Source organism: Microcebus murinus, chromosome 29 (assembly GCF_040939455.1).
Source record: "Microcebus murinus isolate Inina chromosome 29, M.murinus_Inina_mat1.0, whole genome shotgun sequence".
NCBI classification, from domain to species: Eukaryota; Metazoa; Chordata; class Mammalia; order Primates; family Cheirogaleidae; genus Microcebus; species Microcebus murinus.
In genome coordinates, this window is record NC_134132.1 from 4,188,923 (window position 1) to 4,209,151 (window position 20,229).

The 20,229-nt window shown below is 34.5% G+C and overlaps 1 protein-coding gene across 2 annotated transcripts in view; it reads left to right on the plus strand.

The window, feature by feature from the left end:
• Positions 1-254: 254 nt before the first annotated feature.
• Positions 255-20,229, plus strand: part of STPG2 (sperm tail PG-rich repeat containing 2) — a 349,955-nt gene continuing 329,980 nt past the window's right edge. The window contains exons 1-4 of one of the 2 annotated variants that reach the window (XM_075998692.1): positions 255-758; positions 9,172-9,287; positions 11,107-11,265; positions 13,989-14,153. In XM_075998692.1, the coding sequence (XP_075854807.1) occupies positions 650-758; positions 9,172-9,287; positions 11,107-11,265; positions 13,989-14,153 (549 nt within the window). In that variant the 5' untranslated portion in view covers positions 255-649. The remainder of the gene's footprint in view (positions 759-9,171; positions 9,288-11,106; positions 11,266-13,988; positions 14,154-20,229) is intronic. The other variant, XM_012763612.3, reaches the window with a different exon arrangement.

The window sequence follows — 20,229 nt, forward strand, 5'->3', positions numbered from 1 at the left end:
TGCTTTTGCTCTGTGGGTGCACGTGTGGCTGTAGCTTAGTGTCCTCAGTCTCCTGACCCCTTCGAGTGCGTTTTCTAGGGCTCACCTGCACAGGGAAAAAAACCCGGGACCTAAAGCAGTTCCCGCAGTGAAAATACTCCCGCCTCCTTCTACAGGGCGCGGGGGGCGGGGCGCGGGGGAGGGGGACGGGAGTGAGTGAGGGACGGCGCGAGGCTCGGTGCGCGCATGCTCAGAGAGCCCGGCGCCAAAGGTAGCTTCGAGACTGTCTCCCAGAGCCAGGGCCCGCTTTCTCCTCAGGAATCCGGCGCGGAAGGAAATGGGCGGGGCCAGGGCCGGAAGCGCAGGGACGGGCGCCTGCCCCCTAATCTTCCACGGAGGGGCGTCTGAGCTCCGTGCTGGTGAAGTGATGACTGTGAGGGAGGTCTAACGTCTGGTCTCCTTTCCATTTTACCTCGGGGCTGGAAAACTTGAGGGAAATCCGATACCAAGGAGCGAGTGGGGAGATAACCCCGTACGCCAGTTCCAGTATTTAGGGAAGTTCTGCGCGGGTCTCCTCAGACCTGTGTCTGGTTCCTTTTGCTCCACACGTCCTGTGTCCTGTTATTTTCCCTTTTCAGCACCTGTGCCCCTCCTAGCGGCCTCCGACGTTATGTATGACCGGGCTCCCCGCCTGCTCAGGTTGGTTGAAGGTGACGGCACTGAGGCCCATGTGGGACCTGGGTCCTACCAGGTTCCTTTCGAGAAGCAGCAGGCGACAGGTAAGACGTAGGGGACGGCAAGCGGCCCGTGACAGCACCTCGTGTTCAGCCTGCTCCACCTGTGTGCCTCTGAGTTAGACATAAAGTGAACAGTACCTCGCTGTACGTGTGATAAAACAGGAAGCAGGCAGGGAAAACACAATCCTTGTTTTACAGACGAGAACTGATAATATCACTTGTCCCATTTCACAAGCATATGACTAGGGCTTTTGATTCAACAATGGTTGTCTACGTCATAATTTTGATTTACAGTTTAGATCTAGGATTTTGATTTCCTGACTCGTTGACTATATGAGTTTCCAAATCCTGTGCATTTCTTACCTCCTGATGTCTCTTTTCTTTGTAATTCTGTCCGCCTTACAAACTTTTCCTCCCATTAACCAGAGAAACGTTTATTTACCAAGATATAACTTAAATTTCTATTTTGTAATACCATTTAAAAAACATAGTCCCATCTATTTTTCAGTCAGATGCTTCTTATCTTACCATCCCCATTTCTCTTTGAACATATACTTCGTGAGAGCCTCTTTCCCCCACATTTTGTAAAGAAAAGCCATATGCTTGAAAATTGTAGTGGAGATAGATAATTTAAATAATTATTTGCACTCATTTGTTTGCAATTAGTGACTTAGTCAAAACTTTTAATAAATACTTCAAATTTGCTTTCTAATTTTTCTATTTTGATGATTTTCTGGAGCTGAATACCATCCAAATGACAGTTTTTCTTAACCTGAATTTTCCTGTACCTATACTATGTATTTTTAAACAAATGCTAGGATCTATTATTCTGTTGATATAACAGATCATGGCATCTGCAACAACATTTTTTCTTGGTTCTTTTTCCAACTATTGTCTTGGAAGAGTATGACACAGGGTTGGGACCTATCAAACATTTGTTAAGTGCTAAGTCAGGGAATCATTTTCATCCCCTCTCCAAAAAATCATTCATAGTCTTCTTTAAATGTTTTCATTTTCCAAACACCTTGTAAATGTTTATATACCATACTTAATATCTTTTGCTTGTTGTTGCTTTTCTCATGTGTACTTTCTCATTCATATCTGTAGCTTCAATTACAATCCAGATTCTGATTCCAGTAACTCTCAGAAGAAAGTCTATAGAGATATAGATGATTTATGTCTCTAAGATGAGCTTTCTCCTGATTTATAGACCTTCAGCATTGCCAATTACTTTTTTGGATATCTCTACCTGGATGGTCTTTGGTATCTGAAGTTCTAAGTGTCTGAACTTATAATTTTCCCCAGCAATACTGGCCCCTTTAAAAAAATTCCCTATTAGTCAATCATAAACTTTAAGCTTTGGAATTATTCTCTAGTCTTTTCTCCCTGACTGCTCTCTCTGATCATTAAGACCCAATGATCTAGCCTCTCAATGTCTCTCTAATTGGTCTGCCTTTTCCATTTAACTGCTCTTGACTTAGTTCAAACCCTCATTAATTCTTTTCTGAATTAAACTAATAAAATATAACTTGTTTCCCTTTATATCAGTCTCCCATCTATCTTCTGTCTTGTGGTTAGAGTGATATTTCTAAGATTTAATTATTTATTAAAAACAAACAGAAAAATCCTTTGTAACATTAAGGTTGAAATCTGAACTCCTTGATGTGGTGCATAACGTTCTTTCATGTTCTAATCCCTGACATGGTCTCCTGTATTACCTGATCTTTCTGGGCACCCACATTTCCACCTACACTTGACCTACATTTCAGCAATCCTAGCTTTACAGTTTTCCCAAGTTCATGCTCACTCACGTCTATGCCTTTGAACCTGCTGGTCCCTCTGCTCAGTATGCTGTCTTCCTTTTTTACCTACCTCCAATTTATTCTTTGAGACTCAGCTAAAGTATGTTGTTCTCTGACTTTAGTCTTTTTCAGGTTTTTTATCTCTGACTCTTTAATGACCCTTTTTTAGCACTTTGATCCTATATTGTAATTAATGTTAATTATCTGGCAGCCCCAGTAAAATGTGAACAGCTTGAAGGCAGTAGCCATGATCTTTATTATTCTCAGTTTTTAGCTCAATACCATAACACATAAGTGCTCTACTAAAAACAAACAGTAATCTTGAAATAAAGTTAAAATCTAATGAGCCATATATAACAGAATTTAAAACTCATAACTTGTGTTAGTTCTGCTTAGAAGGAGTTACTAAGGTGTGGCAAGGCCTTTTTTTTTTTTTCTTCTATTTTATAGAATTGTGTCTTGTTGACCTATGAGAGAAACTAGGAAATTTCATGCTCGGTAAATTTGAGCCACTGTGTATTATAGATCCCTGTTTTAGCAATACTGATAATCAATAGAAGGAACAGTTGTCTCTTTAGTGATTACTACATTTCTTTGGTAAGATAATTTAAAAGTAGCTAGCGTCTTTTTCCTAGGTACATTCTACCTCACTAGTCTTTAAGACCAGTAACATTAGACTATACAAAAGTATATAGAGTTGTTTAAATTAAGGGCCAGGTACATTTTAATAGAGTATGATGTGGGAAGAGCAGATGTTGTGACTTTATATAACTTACTTGTTATCTGGAACTTCACAAGAAGAGAGAAACTTAGACCCCTAGATGCAGATACTCTTTATTCCCAAGCTTTGTCTGTCCTAACCACCACTCTCCTCTTACTGTATAGCCTGCTTGGTTAATACTCCAGTGCACTGTTCTTGCATTTTCCTTAGGAAATTCTTTCCACATTAATTTTAAACCCCATGTCTTTGGCCTTAGGCCATTTGATCAGGGAGAATCTCTTCTACTGTATCCCTGCAAACTGAAAGGGATGGGCCTACACTGCTCTGCTTTCTGCTCTCACAAAGTGGGAGAGATAATGGATACTCAGATTCCAGATTAGTGAGAGTGAGAGCTGTGCCTGATTTTCTCACAATTATCTGAGAAGCAAACATCTCTTATCAAAATTTCCCCAGAGACAACCAGCCTGGTATAATGTGATAAAAACTTATTCCTTTTAATGTGACCGCTCCTGTCATTACTGTGCTAAGTAGTATTTCATTGCTTTTTGAACTTATCTGCATAATAAATGACACCCCACATTAGCCATATATTGGTTATCTATATTGGTTCTCTATTAGTTATATAAGCCGGGTGACATCATCTTCTAATTATATTCTTTCCCAAATTTTTTCTTCAATGGGGAGTCGTTAGCTTTATCTGCCACAGAAGAATTAGTTATCCACAGTCTTGTATATATGCCTATGTGCTTATGCCAACAATGACGATTTTATCTTATTAGCCAATCAGAATATAGGAAGGTTGCATCAGGGAATGCAATCTATCTTTATTTAAGTTTAAATAAATGATATGTATGTGATTACTATATATGTTGATATACCTGAAGATGAGTACATGTTTCAAAAACCTAGTTATTGCTTATATGTGAAAAATGCCCTTTTCTTTGTATTGAACTTGTCCTTTAATCACATAGTGTCTACCTTCTTTCTCAGAATGGACTGACTTTTATTGCTTCATGCCAGTTTGATTTATCATCTGCAGTGGGCACCTCAAACTCAATATATCCCAAACTGAACTCATTTCTTTCTTCTCACATCTTTTCCTCTTCTATATTCTTAATTTCTTTTGTCAGTTTGACTTATCATTTGTAGTTGGCACTTCACATGTCAACATATCCAAGTGTCCCAAATCAAACTCTACCAACCTTAATTCCCCAGAATACTCTTTTTCTATATTTTATGTCAAAATTATTAGGAGTGCTTTTCGTAGTATAATAATTGTTTGTTTGTCTGGCTTCCCCACTATTTGAGCCCAAGGTCTTATCTTGTTCATCATTATATCTTCACTGACTATCATATGTACAAATCTGCCATACATAAGAAAGTCATATTAATAAATGACTAAAGGTGCAGTTTAGAATATCACTTGTTAATTCTATATTTATTGTTTACTATGCAGGGCACTATGATAGGGTGACCCATCTTCCTCATTTGTCTGAGGCTGTCCTAGTACTAAAAGTCCTATGTCCTGGGCAAACTTGGATGGTTGGTCCCCCTAACTATAAACATAAGGCATACAGCTCTGAATACAACAGATAAGTCCCTTTTCTCATGGACCTTATCATTATAAACATTTTAATTTTTTAAAAAATGGTTTCATTTATTTATTAACATTTTTTTTTATAAAGACAAGGTCTCACTGTATTGCCTCGGCTGGTAACAAACTCCTGGCCTCAAGTGATCCTTCAACTTTTGCCCCCCAAAGTGCCAAGGGATATAGATGTGAGTCACCGTGTGTGGCCCATTTTAATTTGTTTGTGGTTTTCTTGTGCTCAAAATTTCACATATACTTTAATCTTATTGACAAATGAGTCTATATCTTTAATTTTGGAAAATTTCAATGAAGACTGTATGAGTGCTGGCTTTCTTGACTCTTTTTGTTGCCCAAGTCTTTCATATATATTATATATATTAACATACATATATAGTAACATCAATAATATGTTGAATACATGGGCTATTTTATATGTGTGTTTGTTTCATTTTTATATGAATTGCAGTACTCTGCTATTAACTTTACATTTGTTTGGGTAGTTTCATTTAGGGGCTCTGCCATGTTCTGATGGCAGCTACCTCAGAAGTAGCCTGAGTTTAGCTTTCTTAGTGTTCATATCTGTTTATCTCACCTTAATATCTATATGAACCTAAGCTTAAAAAACCTCCTTTAGTTATGAGATATAATATTAATACTTAAATAGAAAATCACATAAAATATAAATTTAGATGTTGAAAAGGAGGTCAAGAAATAGAACATAATCAAAATATCCTTTTTAATCGTGACCTTTCCCTTCTTTCATAGGTGTTATCCTGATTTTTATGGTAATCAATTCATTGTTTTTCTTAATGAAATTGTTAAATCCTCTTGATGAAATGACTCTTTTATTATTATTAAATGTCTCTCTTATTCTTGGTATTCCTTGTTCTAAAGTCTGCTTTGTCTGGTTTTAATATAGTCACTCTAGCTTTCTTTGATTCATGGATGTATGGCATGTCTTTTTCCATCCTGTTGTTTTTAACCTTTGTATTCTTATGTTTTAAGAGTTTCTTATAGATAGCATAAAGTTGGGTCTTGCTTTTTTATCCCATCTGACAATCTCTGACTTTTAATTGAGGTGTTTAGAACTTTTACATTTAGCTTTATTATTAATCTTGTTGGGTTTAAATTTGCTCTCTTGCTATTTGGTTTCTATTTATTCTATCTGTTCTTTGTTTCTCTTTTCCTCTTTCCTTACTTTTGTTGCATAAGTAGTTTCTTTAAAGTAATTCTTTTTCTATGTCCAACATTGGTTTATTTGCTACACCTCTTTGTTTTATTTTTAAATGGTTGCCTAGGGTTTACAATATGTATTTCTAATTTATCAGTCTACCTTCAAATAATATCACACCATTTCATATGTAGTATATGAGCCTCACAAAGAGTGCTTCCATTTCCCTGATTCATCCTTTGTGTGACTGTAGTTATATATTTTACTTCTACATCTGCTATAATGCCACAATAAATTGAGATTATTTTTGCTTTGAGCAGTCAATTGCAGACAATCCTTTACTTACAATGATTCTACTTATAATTTTTTGACTTTACAATGGCACAAAAGCCATTTTTACTGAATGTATACATTATGTATACTGTATACATTCAGTACAAACCATACTTACAGTATCCATACAACCATTCTGTTTTTCACTTTTAGTACAATAAATTACATGAGCTATTCATCATTTTATTATAAAATAGTTTTTATGTTAGATGATTTTGTCCAAATTTAAGCTAATGTACATGTTCTTAACATTGTTTAAAGTCTGTTAGGCTAAGCTATGATGTTCAGTAGGTTAGGTGTATTAAATGCAATTTTGACTATGATTTTCAAATTATGATGGGTTTATTTGGAAGTAACCCCACCATAAGTTAAGGAGAATCTGTGTTTTTTAAAGGGACTAAGAATGGAGAAAAAATGTCTTGTGTTAGCCCACATAAAACTTATTGTTTATCACATCAGTGTGTTTTTTTTGTTTTTTTTTTTTTGAGACTGAGTCTCCCTGGGTTGCCCAGGCTAGAGTGCTGTGGCATCAGCCTAGCTCACAGCAACCTCAAACTCCTGAGCTCAAGCAATCCTTCTGCCTCAGCCTCCTGAGTAGCTGGGACTACAGGCATGTGCTACCATGCTTGCTAAGTTTTACATCAGTGTATTTTTTATTTCAGAAATTTGATTTGGGTTTTTTAACCCAAATCAAATTTCTGGGGTTTTTTTAACCCTTTATCTTCTCATGATGTTCATCTTTCTTCTACCTTGTTGAATATAAGAAGAATATTTCTAATAAATATTTAAATACTCTTATCTGCTGATTTCATCATCTCATTTCTAAATCCATTTCTTTTCATTGACTTTTCTCCTGTTTAGGGATCATATTTTCATGTCTCTTTCATCATATTTTCAGGGTCACTCTCTGATAAGTCATATGATTCACTTTATATGATCTGTAGCTTAGTGTATATATATTTATATGTGTGTTTTGAATGGAATCCGTATCTTGTTTTCTGGCTACATAACCTGATTTGGAATGCTTCATTGGCGTCCTTGGTTTCTTAGCTCTACCAGACAACTATTGCCTTTTGAAAATGAACCTTGGCTTACTTTTAAGGATTTATGTTTTTTGTAGTCTTTGTTACTTATCCACAGATGTTTCTTTCTTTTCTTTTCTTTCTCTTTTTATCCCCCCCTCTCCCCTACCCTTTCTCTTTCTTTCTTTCTCTCTTTCTCTCTCCCTCCCTTCCTTCCCTTCCCTTCTCTTTCCCCCTTTCTCTTCCCCTCTTCCCCTTCCCTCCTTCCCCTTCCCCTTCTTTCCCCCTTTCTTCTTCTCTTCTCCTCTCTTCCCCTTCTTTCCCCTTTTCTTCCTCTCCTCTCCTCTCTTCCCCTTCCCTCCCCCTTCTCTTCCTCTCCTCTCCTCTTTTCCCCTTCTCTTCCTCTTCTCTCCTCTCCTCTCTTCCACTTCTCTTCCTCTCCTCTCCTCTCCTCTCCCCTTCTCTTCCTCTCCACTCCCCTTCTCTTCCCCTTGTCTTCCCCTTCTCCCCTCCCCTCCCCTCCCCACCTCTCTCCTCCCCTCCCCTCTCCTTCTCTCCTCCCCTCCCTTCCCCTCTCCTCCCCTCTCCTTTCTTTTTCCCCTGCTTTGGGGGTGCCATCTTAAACCATCAATTACTAGTAATAAATTAACATTTAAAGAGTTTTAACATCATCTACGAAGATTTTCATAATAACCTCGATATGGATGAGAAATTTCCTTCTTTTTGAATTTCTGAGCATTTGTCTTTTGTTATGGTATTAGAGATTTTTTTCTTGTTTAAAATTATTTTAATTTTTTTTAATGTTTCAAGACTTTTTAAAAACTATAATGTCTATATTTTACTTACCTCTTTTATGTTATAATACCTAACCCAAATAAATAATTCTTGATTTCAGTTGCATTTTAATATATGGGAGCCTTAAAAGAAACATAATATTTCTAGTTTTAAATAGAGTATATTTTATTATTAGTTTAGATTATCAAGATTTTTGCTATAGTAATTGTCACCATAAGTTCTTACAGTTGTACACATTTCCTTCTAGTGTACAAAATTTAGGGTGTAAGTTTTGAGTCTTTACTTTCATTCTTTTATTACCTGTTGAATATATCTGTTCTATTTTCTTCCATCTCTTCTTTAATATCTATCCATGTTGCTTAAACTGTAAAATTTTCTCAATATTGTTCTTCAGTTTTTTTGTTTTCTTTCAGTAGACTACCCAAGTTTATATAATCTTACAATTGCTTGTTCCAGTGAAATTTGTGTCTTGGATTTGTAAGCCTTTGGTTAGGGTCAGGAAATCAAGAAATATTTACTAAATACCAACTATGTGTCAAGGAAAGGAGACATTATCAATTACCTGATGTAAACCCACTTTAAATTCTTTCCATCTAGGCTGTCTTTACAAGTTTATAGATGCTGTTTTCTACAAATAATATATGATATTTCAAAATCTAAAACAGTGGTCTTCTGAGGATGAAATGTTTTGTTAGTTATATAACTGCCATTTTCATTCCAACCAAGCATGATTAGAAGACAAAAGGCTTTTATTTTGTTTTTTTATTTTCTTTAGGTATTTTTTTCTGTTGTTCAGTAAGTCCAGTTCTGTAGGTTCTTATATTTAATATATATTAATAAAAGTTCTGATCTTATATCAGATTTTGAGAAATATAATAACTTCTATGGGTAGCCCTTAGTTCTGAAAATATAGTTTCAACAATTGAGAGTACTACATGATTATATATATTTTGAGTGTGTTTTTCTCTGAAATCCTTAGAATCCTTCTTATCTGCCAGTGATACGATTTTATTTTTGTAGGTAGTTATGCACCATTTCTTTCTTTGACTACCAGAGAAGGTGCTGGTGCTGTTGCCTCTAACATTGATAAAGCTGTTCCAGGTCCAGGACACTATAATATTTCAAAAGCACAACAGGTAAATTTGTAAAGATATTATAAATATGTGAGTTAATAAAAATCATCTTTTCTTCCTCTATAGACTAAAATGGCATTTGTCATATTTTTCTCCTCATATTATCTTCCTTTGCTTTTCAATCTGTATTTTTTAATTTGAATAATAGAAAGCAAGCGTATTTGATGTTGGTTGCATGAGTAGGTATTTTCATTATCTGTATATAAAATACAAACCATCAGCATCAGCATCAGCCTAGCTCACAGCAACCTCAGACTCCTGGGCTCAAGGAATCTTCCTGCCTCAGCCTCCCGAGTAGCTGGGACTACAGGCATGCGCCACCATGCCCAGCTAATTTTTTTCTATATGTATTAGTTGGCCAATTAATTTCTTTCTATTTATAGTAGAGACGGGGTCTCACTCTTGCTTAGGCTGGTTTCGAACATCTGACCTCGAGCAATCTGCCTGCCTCGGCCTCCCAGAGTGCTAGGATTACAGGTGTGAGCCACCACGCCTGGCCATCTATGTCTTATTTCTGCACAGTCTTAAGAGTCTGTGACCAGAATATCTCCAATGGTCCATTCATGTTTACAAATAGTGGATAGAACTCCAATATCTTCATAGTTTTGAATATCATTTTTTATGATTTTCACACAAATTTTGCATTCATACATATTGGCTCCTAGCAGACCTTTAACTCCTCTGTTGGAGGCCCAGATAGTCTTCATTATAAATTCAAATTGCAGTTTGATTCATATGATCATAGAACATACAGTGATGGCTCTATGAAAATTGGAAAAGGTCTTCTCTTTTCACCTAATTTTATTTTTGTCCAATTTTTTAATATTTTTGCAAAATAAATCAGTAAAGTATATTTTTATAGATCCAAAGGCTTTAAACATAGGAATTCTGAGCTTATTAAAATAGTAATCAAGTAGTGAATTGGTTATCTAAAAATAAAATTGAAAAAGAAGACTTCCTTTGTGTATTTCTTAAAAGCCGAATGAAACTGAAGATGCACAATAGAAATAGGCTCTGTTAAATTTATAGGTGGAAAGGGCTGTTGGTAAATAAATTACTTTTGAAAGAAATCTTAGCTGATTAATCAACTACCAACTACTATTATTATGATTAACTTTTGAAATGATTGCCTTATACTTGTTTATAAGAATGTGTATTATGGAATTGTAGCTGAATTAACTGGCTATTAATTGATAATTTTCTGATTCTGGAGAATCCTGACATGTGGCATGGAGAGCCATGGATGATTTTTCCCAGTGTTTTCTCTGCAATAAACAATGTATAAAATTAATCTGCACATAAAACCAAGCTGTTGCCAATAGCCTATGTAAACTTCTCTGGAAATAACTAAAATGTTATCTGTGAAAATAATTTATCCCAAACCAGTTTGGAAGATTTGCTTTTTCCGTGCATTGTGTATGCCAGCATCTTTTAAAGTTTATTTCAGGAATACAGATTTTCCAGGGGCCTGAAAAACATCTTCTTTACTCTTGTTCTACAGTTTTGGGAATTCCTGTTTTAAAACTGAGTTTTCTTGCATTCTCTTACAGTGTTCTAAGTACAGTAAATTTTAGTTTGGGTTCAAAGTTAAAACCATTCTAAGTACAGTAAATTTTAGTTTGGGTTCAAAGTTAAAACCGACAACTATAATTATCATCCTCTCTTAATATCCTCTTTCACTAGAACTATGTCTTCAAGGGTCTTAACTTTCTCAGGTTGGGTTTCAAAACTATTTGTTCGTTATAATTAATATTATTGAATAGAAATCAATTATAAAGTCCCTCTTTTAATTGTTTCATAAGTTTTTTTCTCTTTAACTTAGTATAATATAAAAGGAGGCCATAGTCTACAAAACCGGGAGAAACGTTTTAAGAAGTTTATGTCAAATAATCCAGGACCAGCAAGCTATGATCAATCTTATGCTAGAACAATAGATATCATGAACAGAAAAGTACTAGAGGCCAAAAAGCATCTTAAATCAGTACGTGGCTATTTTATATTATCCTTCTAATAATATTTCTTTTAGTTAAAATAGGAAAAGAAACAGAAATAGAAAAAGTTTAGTATTTTATGTGATAAGTACATTTAAAAAGCTTTACTATAAATGTAGATTTGTTGGTATCTATATTGTAGCTAGGTTATAATTAAATAAACTTTAGTTTTTAACTGTGTTAGCATCTAACTTCATTTTTGCTTTTAATAAATCTGTAATGTCCAATGTCTATAGTGAATAGGCAGTAAGGAAAATTATAAAACCACCTGAGTGGTTTACCTATGTAGAGAGAAGACTGTGTTAAGTACTATTAATAATACAATGAAATTAAAAACATGATTCCTGAAATTAAACAGCTTAAAATTTAGATGGGAGAGAGACATATAGGTAGCTACGAATGCAAGACAAACTGTAACAGGTGCTAAATGAATGATCATGTAATTAAATGCCATAGGAATTTAAAAGAGGACTTCTATATTATGCAAAGGTATAATATATAGAGGATTTATAGAGAAGGTTGGTCTTGAGATAGGCTTTGAAAAATAGGATTGGAATATGCATTCCAATCATGGAGTGTTATATGAATGGAGATACAGAAGTCGGATTTTATAGAAGGCAATGATAAGATTATTTTAACTAGAGTGAAGAATTTATGTAGAAGACTATTAGATGATGTGTTTGGAAAGGTACATTGGTGTTATATAATTAATAATGTTTACACCAAATGCCTACTCCTTTGAAATAAATATTATCATCTAGTGGACTTTGGTCATTGTTTATTTAGAGTATCCCTTCTTCTCTTGCCATAATGTCTTCACATAGCTCTTATTAATTACATTTTAATCAGTTTTTTGTTTAGGAGGACATAATTTAGGGCAAAGTACTCAACTGAATAATGTCAATGCAATGACAATGGGGTTAAGTCTTACAAGTATATTTAAATATATGATATTTCATGTGTGAGAACAAAATAAATGTTCATTTAATCATGCAAGGATTTATCACTTACTGAGTGACTATGTGTGCCATGCATGATGCTAGATCCTGGTAATACATAGCAAACAAATCACAGCTTCCTGAGTTCTATAATTTTAATAGGGAGGTAATGAATGAAATTCAGTACAATATAGTTCATGAAATGATATATTAGATTCATAATACAGTGTTCACTAGTAGCCCAGTAGAGAGTCTTTGGAGGGACTAGGGGAAATGTTAAACTTAATCTTGAAGAAGAATTCACTAAATAGTTAAAAAGAAGGGGAAAAAACATTCCAGGCAGAGAAAACCACATAAGTAAAGACATTGAGGTGTTTAGTAACATGGTATGTTTAGGGAAGAACAAAGTTCTTTGGGATATTTGGAGTACAGAATCTACAAAGGCAGAGTATTAAGGATAGAAGCTGAAGAAGGAGGTAGGGGCTATATTTTTGAAAGCCTTGACAGTATGCAAATACTTTTTAAAGTATTGAATGGAAAAGAAGCCATTCAATGCTTTCTTGTTTTAATTTGGTAATTAATGTCCTAAGCATCACTGGAACTACTTAATAGCTGTCTTTAAGTGATAAAAAACAAAATTCTACCAGCAGTAGTATGTTTATAACATAATTTTCCAGATAACTAAATCTTTTAAATGCCAATATTTTTTTTTATTTTTTATTTTGTTTGTTTGTTTGTTTTCCTTTTGAAACAGGATCTTGCTTTGTTGCCTGGGCTAGAGTACAGTAGCTCACTGTAACCTCAAACTCCTGGGCTCAAGTGATCCTTCTGCCTCAGCCTCCCTAGTAGCTAGGACTACAGGCATGTGCCACCACACCCAGCTAATTTTTTAAAAATTGTTTGTAGATTATTTTAACTTGGATCTTGTTATGTTGCCCAGGCTAGTCTCGAATTCCTTGCCTCAAGCCATCCTCCTGCCTTGGCCTCCCAAAATACTAGGATTATAAGTGTGAGCCACCGTACCTGGTCCATTTGATAGGTGTTATGTTAGTGTTTCTAATATGTTTACTCCTTTGTGTTTTTATTTAAATTATAAAAAATTTTACATTAAGCAAACTTTGAAAAAAGGATAATCATCCTAAAACTTCGAACTCTTAACATTAATATTCTGTTAATTTTTGCATAGTTCTTTTAGTATTAAATCATATGTCTATGATTTTATACATTTATATATAACTTCCCATAGCTCACATAGCTATATTCATAATTCAATTTTATATTTTGCTATTTCCATTTAGCATTATATCATAGACATTTTCCTGCTACAAAGTCTGTAATTAGATATTTATACATGATAATATGGAAACAGGTCAGGAGCTGCAAAAAAATGAAGCCAGGAAATGTTACTGAAAAATATAAAGTTTGTTTTTGCATGGCAGAACTATAATAGTATGATTGTTGATATGGCCATTGTATTGCCTATTTTCAGAATCAGTAATAATATGGCTTTACTGAGCAAGATAAATAACAAACCCAAATGAGAGAGAATCCTTGCTTCTTATAGTGGCTTTAATAGTAATGGTATATATTCTCTTGGTTTATAAGATGAAATGAGAATTGAATTCACTCCTTTTATAAAACAAACATTGTTGGTTTATATTATGAAACTTGTTAAGTCAATATTTAATAGTTGCCTTTTAGTAAATTTTAATATTTGGTTCTTCATTTCCTCTTCTTTTGCCTTGAGTAAATAATATAAAATGTTTTCCTTACAGAAAATTTCAAAAGCACCTATAATTGCCAGAAGTCTTGATATTCCTTCAATTCCTTCTTGTGCGAAGACATGTGGTTATCATATTCATGAGGATGACAGTATTACAAAATGTTTTCTACCTGTTAGTGATAGTACACTAGGTCCAGCCTATTACAAACCTCAATTTGTAAGTATAATGCATTTCATATCGACAATTGGAAGATTGTTAATGATTGTACATGTTTTAGTTAATGTAATACTAACTGCAGTAACAAATAGACCCCCAAATTTCAGAGACTTAATACAATAGAATTTTTTCCCTCTCATTTATGTGAGCATTTCTTCTGGATAAATGACATTCCTCCTTGTAGAGATTTAGGGACGCAGGCTTATTCCATTTGTGTCTTTATCATCCCCTATGGCCTTGTTGTCATCTGCATCCAGTGGCAGAAGAGGATGAAGGATTATGAGTAGAGAGTTGCTGTAAGCCAGGCCTGGAGCTAAAGCTCAGTCACCTGGTCATTCTTAACTACCAGGGAGGCTGAGAAATAGAGTCTGTCTATCTAGAAAGAAGAAATAGGTGTAAATGACTAGAAGTCTGTGCCACAATGTATAATCATATGTAATACATAGATATTCTTTTTCTGAATTTGAAAGAAAAAATATTTATTCCATGATTGTAAAACAAAAGGGTTTCTCTTTGATTGAAATATCAAACGTAATATAGCCAATCCATCTCATCTGGAGTTCAAATTTCAAACCTGGCCATAGTTGAGTCAAGATTTCATTCAGCCAGTTGAAATATGTGAGTTATCGATGAATACAGATAATGAATATAGATGGTATGTCTGGCTTTATTCACTCACAAGCCAGAAGGACATAGTACTTTGAATCTGTTGTATGTTTAAACTTTTATGAGATCTGGAAGAGGTAAACCTAGTGAGGAAAAGGCAAAAATTAAGCATGGATTTAAGGAAAGGACGAAGAGACATGCTAGGCAAAGAAAGGTATTCTCAGTATTTTGCTTGACCCGTTATTCCCAATATTCTACAGTTATTTGTTTGTATTTATCTCCATCTTTGAGCTTAGCCTTATACACCTTCAAAAAGCATTTGGTTTGTGGCAATATGTATACTGGGAAGTTCTGAGGGTCTTAAATCCTTTGAATTGTTAATACCTTTTTCTCAAAATATTTTAATTATAATTTATATAATATGTCAAACACATAGGTAGTATGAAAATAATAGTAGATATTCATGTATCCATCACCCAGATATAACACATGTTAAAATTTTGTCATACTTGAATTAGCTATATTTTAAAAGATATGTTATTACAGTTTTTACCCCATTCCCCTCTTTACATCCATTTCCTTTTGTCAAAATAAACATTAAACCTTTATTACATACTTGTACACTAATAATATATATTTTTATGATTTTAAAAATTTAAGTAAATATTATACAGTATGTATGTTGCTAGCTTTTTTACTTAATGTTGTATTTTTCATATTTAATCAGGCTAGAGGACAGTGGTGTGATCATAGATCATGTTGAGCTCCTGGCCTCAAGAGATTCTCCCACCTCAGCTAAGACTACAGGCACATGCCCCTATGCCTGGCTAATTTTTCTTATTATTTGTAGAGATGGGGCCTTGCTATGTTGCTCAGGCTGGTCTTGAACTCTTGGCCTCAAGCAATCTTCTCACCTCCTCCTCCCAAGTGTGAGCCACCACAGCTGGCCTCTTGACCATTTAGATATGTTAGATCTAATTTATTTATCGTTCCCATTAGATAAATTTCTTTTTAAAAAGAAAATTTAAAATGTTAAAATAGGCTGGGCATGGTGGCTCATGCCTTTAATCCTAGCACTTTGGGAGGCCAAGGTAGCAGGATTGCTTGAGGCCATGAGTTTAAGACCAACCTGAGCAAGAGCAAGACCCTGTCTCTACAAAAAACAGAAAAAAAAATTAGCTGGGCATGGTGGTGTGCACCTGTAGTCCCAGCTACTCGGGGGGCTGAGGTAGGAGGATCATTTACATGCAGCAATTTGAGGCTGCTGTGAACTATGGTGATACCCACTGGACTCTAGCCCGGGTGACAGAGCAGGAGCCTGTCTCAAACAAACAAAAAACCCCCAAAACCAAAATAAAAAAAAAAAAAGCTGAAAATCATAGCTTTTATGGAGGAAAAAGGAAGCAGGCAAAGAAAAAAAATTTGAAATAGTTACAGATTTATGGAAAAAAGTTGCAATAATAATAATAATCCTTATGTACCCGCTGTCCAGATCCTGCAGTTGTTAACGTGTTATCACATTTGCTTTCTCATTTTTTTCTCCCCATATATTTATATTATTATTTTTAATAAGTCATTTAACAATACATTTTTTTTTTTTTTTTTTGAGACAGAGTCTCACTTTGTTGTCCAGGCTAGAGTGAGTGCCGTGGCGTCAGCCTAGCTCACAGCAACCTCAAACTCCTGGGCTCGAGTGATCCTTCTGCCTCAGCCTCCCGAGTAGCTGGGACTACAGGCATGCGCCACTATGCCCGGATAATTTTTTTTTATATATATATCAGTTGGCCAATTAATTTCTTTCTGTTTATAGTAGAGACGGGGTCTCGCTCTTGCTCAGGCTGGTTTTGAACTCCTGACCTTGAGCAATCCGCCCGCCTCGGCCTCCCAAGAGCTAGGATTACAGGCGTGAGCCACAGCGCCCGGCCTAACAATACATTTTTGACATAAAGCCTATTTACTCCTAAATAATTGAATGTTAGTATCCTAAGAACAAGGCATTCTCTTTTATATCCACAATGCAATTATCAACATTAGGATATTTCATTTATATAGTATTATTATCTAATCTATAGATCTTTAAAAAATATTGCTAATTATCTCAATTATATCCTTTATAGAGAAAAAATTTTTGGTTCAGAGTCCCATCTGATATTACATGATGCATTTAGTTGTCATGTCTCTTTAGGTTCCTTTAATTTGGACTAATTCTGTAGTCTTTCATTATGTTTAATAATCTTTACTTTTTGGGACAGTATAGGTTAGTTATTTTGTAGAATATGCCTCAGTTACGGGTTTGTATATGTTTTCTTATGACTATAAATTCAATATTTTTGGAGAGTTACCTTAAGACTAAATAGATATCCTATTCCTCATCAAATTCTCACCTATTAGTTTTAACATCCATTGATGATGCCTGACTCAGTTTTACTGTGATATTTATGAAATGGTGATTTTTTTAACTGTCTTTTTAAAAAAACATTTATTTGTTGGCACTTTAAGAAAGAGCTTTGTCTTCTTTCCCATTTGTGTTTATAGCAATATCGATTTATGAATGCATATTTTACTCCAAGTGTTATAATTTGTTACTCTTATTATTTATTTTGAGGCTTCAGTGATCCCAGATTTGACCATTGGGAGCCCCTCGAGCCATTTCTTGTGTCCTTTCAACATGTTCCTGTTATTCTTTGAGCATAATTTTCTGGTGTAATAAGAAATTCCAAGTTCATCTTGTTCTTTTCCCTGCTCTAGCTTTGAAATCAGATTTTTAAAGAGCCAATTTCAATAGTAGAAAATTGTTTTTCAAAAGGAGATCTTTATATCAGGTACATGCATTGCTACTGAGGTGTCATTGCCTCTAGGTTATCTCAATGGACAGAGTTAGAAATCTATACTTATTTCTTATCTGTCTGCCTATTAAAAACTTTGAGTTTATAACGATACCTCCAATTTCAGTCTAACACCACAGGTTTATTCCAGTCTTTTCCTTTCCATATTTGAGCTCACCTTTTCCACAGTGAAAAGCCTAGCTGCCGTTATCCTCAGTCATGTACTTATTTGCTTAATCTGTCATACACTGAAGGTAGTTTTAGAATTGGTAATCAATCACTGCACAAAACAGACTTAAGAATGTACGAGCTCTTACCTTGAGGTGATCTTCAAGCTCTACACAAGCAGGAAGTAAGGGTTAAGACAGACTTGTAAACTGACTGCTTGAGCATTGAAGATGTGCTCCAACACATGCATAGAGCACTTTTGTAAAAGTTGGAGACTTACTTGTTCAACACTTTTAACACATTAACTGCCATGTGAGTCATATTTAACTCATGCTAGTTTTGAGTCCAGGGCCCGGTGAAGCATATGTAAGTCACACATATCTTCACCTTGGGAGCTGTGAGAACTATATTTCAAGTTGCATATAACTCATACACAGAAAACAATTTTAAAAAATCCATTTTTTCATTAAATTAGAAAGGATTATATTGTTTTTGAAGTTTTTTTTTCTATTTTTGTAATAAAACACTGTAGCCCCAAGGAAAAATTTTTTTCTAGTGTGGAAAAAATGTGTTAAGGAAACATTTGTCCAATAATTACTTGACCACCCAGCTAATAAGGCTGACACACATGAAAAAGGATATAGTTTAGAGAATTAGTCCAGGTAAATCACTAAACAAACAAACCTGGGAGGAGGAATTCTGATTTTCAGAGTTGTCACATTATGTTATATAAAATATCCAGTTTCAATAAAAAATTAAGAGACATGTAAAGAATATAAAACATATGGCACATACACAGAAAATAAACTGTTCTTGAGGAAGTCAAGGCATTGGATTTACTAGATAAAATCTTTAAATCAGCCATTTTAAATATGTTCAAAGAAATAAAGGAAGCTGTGTTTGAAGAACTAAAGGAATGCATGAGAACAGTGTCTCACCTAATAGAGAATATCAATAAAGAGATAGAGATTTTAGGAAAAAACCCAAGTAGAAATTCTGAAATTGAAAAATAAAATAATGGAAATTAAAAATTTACTAGAAGAATCCAGCAGCAGATTTGAACTGGCAGAATTTAAAAAAATCAGTGAACCTGAATACATGTCAATTGATATTGTGCAATTTGATGAACAAAAAGAAAATAGGTCTAAGAAAACTAAATATAGTTCAGAGCCTGTGGGATACCAACAAACATCTCAACATATGCATAATCGGGATCCTAGAAGGCAAGGAGAAAGAGAAAGGGGTAGAGAGAATATGTGAAGACATAAGGGATAAAAACATCCCAAATTTGATGGAAAACATTAATGTACACAAAGAAGAAGTTCAACAAACTCTAAGTAGGATAAATGCAAAGAGATGCACACCAAGACACTTCATAGTTGTTGAAAGCCAAAGACAGAATTTTGAGAGGAGCAAGAGAAAAATGACAAAGTTACATATCATATACAAGGAATCCTCAAAAAGATTAACAGATGACTTATCAGAAACCATGGAGACCAGAAGGCAGTGGAATGACATATTCTGATTGCTGGGAAGAAAAAAACAAAACTTCCAATCAAAGATTCTATAATCAGCAAAACTATTCCTTGACAATGAAGGAGAAATTAAGATATTTGAGATAAGTGGAAACTGACAGAATTTGTTGCTAGCATATCCCTTAAAAGAAATACTAAAGGAAGTTCTTCAGGCTGAAATGAAAGATTATTAGACAATAACTCAAATTCACACAAAGAATTAAAGAACGATGGTAAAGGTAAATACATATGCCATTATTATTTAATTTTTGATTCGTAACTCCTTTTGTGATTACTGTTGATTATGGAATAAACTAAAAATGATACATTTTCTATCCAAATACAAATATCAGTAGGCTGATATTTTAAGACCTGATGCATTGCTTCATGCTATAAAACTTATGAAGAACCAGTTACTTCTGGTAAAAAGGAGAGTAAGGATATTATAAATTATATGTTTCCTGTTCTTACCCTGAGAATTCTCATTTCTTCTGGCCATGGGGCTTTTGTCTCGAGAATATTCCACTCTTCCTTTTTATACCATAATCTTTCAGGCCTTGACTATTCTGTCTTTCTGTTAATAGTAATGATAATGTAATAATTAGTCATCATTAACAGACAAGTACCTTAAATATTTGAGTAAGACATTCTTAGCAGGACAGTGAATTTCAATTCTGTAAAAATTATAGTGAAATTGATGAAAGTCTTATGGTCTGATATTAGGATATTCTCTGCAAGATGAAGGGATAAGTTGTGAGAGGTACTGTAATGGAGCAAGTCTTCATGGGTTTGTTTCCTGACTCTACCATTTAATAGTTATTTGTCTTTGGCCAATATCTTGAGAAAAAGTATACTCTACTGTATTATATAGAATTAGTATTTCCTTTTCACAATAGTCATAGGTCTTTGGACTTAGCTTAAATAATTCTTTGATGTTTCTTGAATCTCAAAATGTAATTCTTG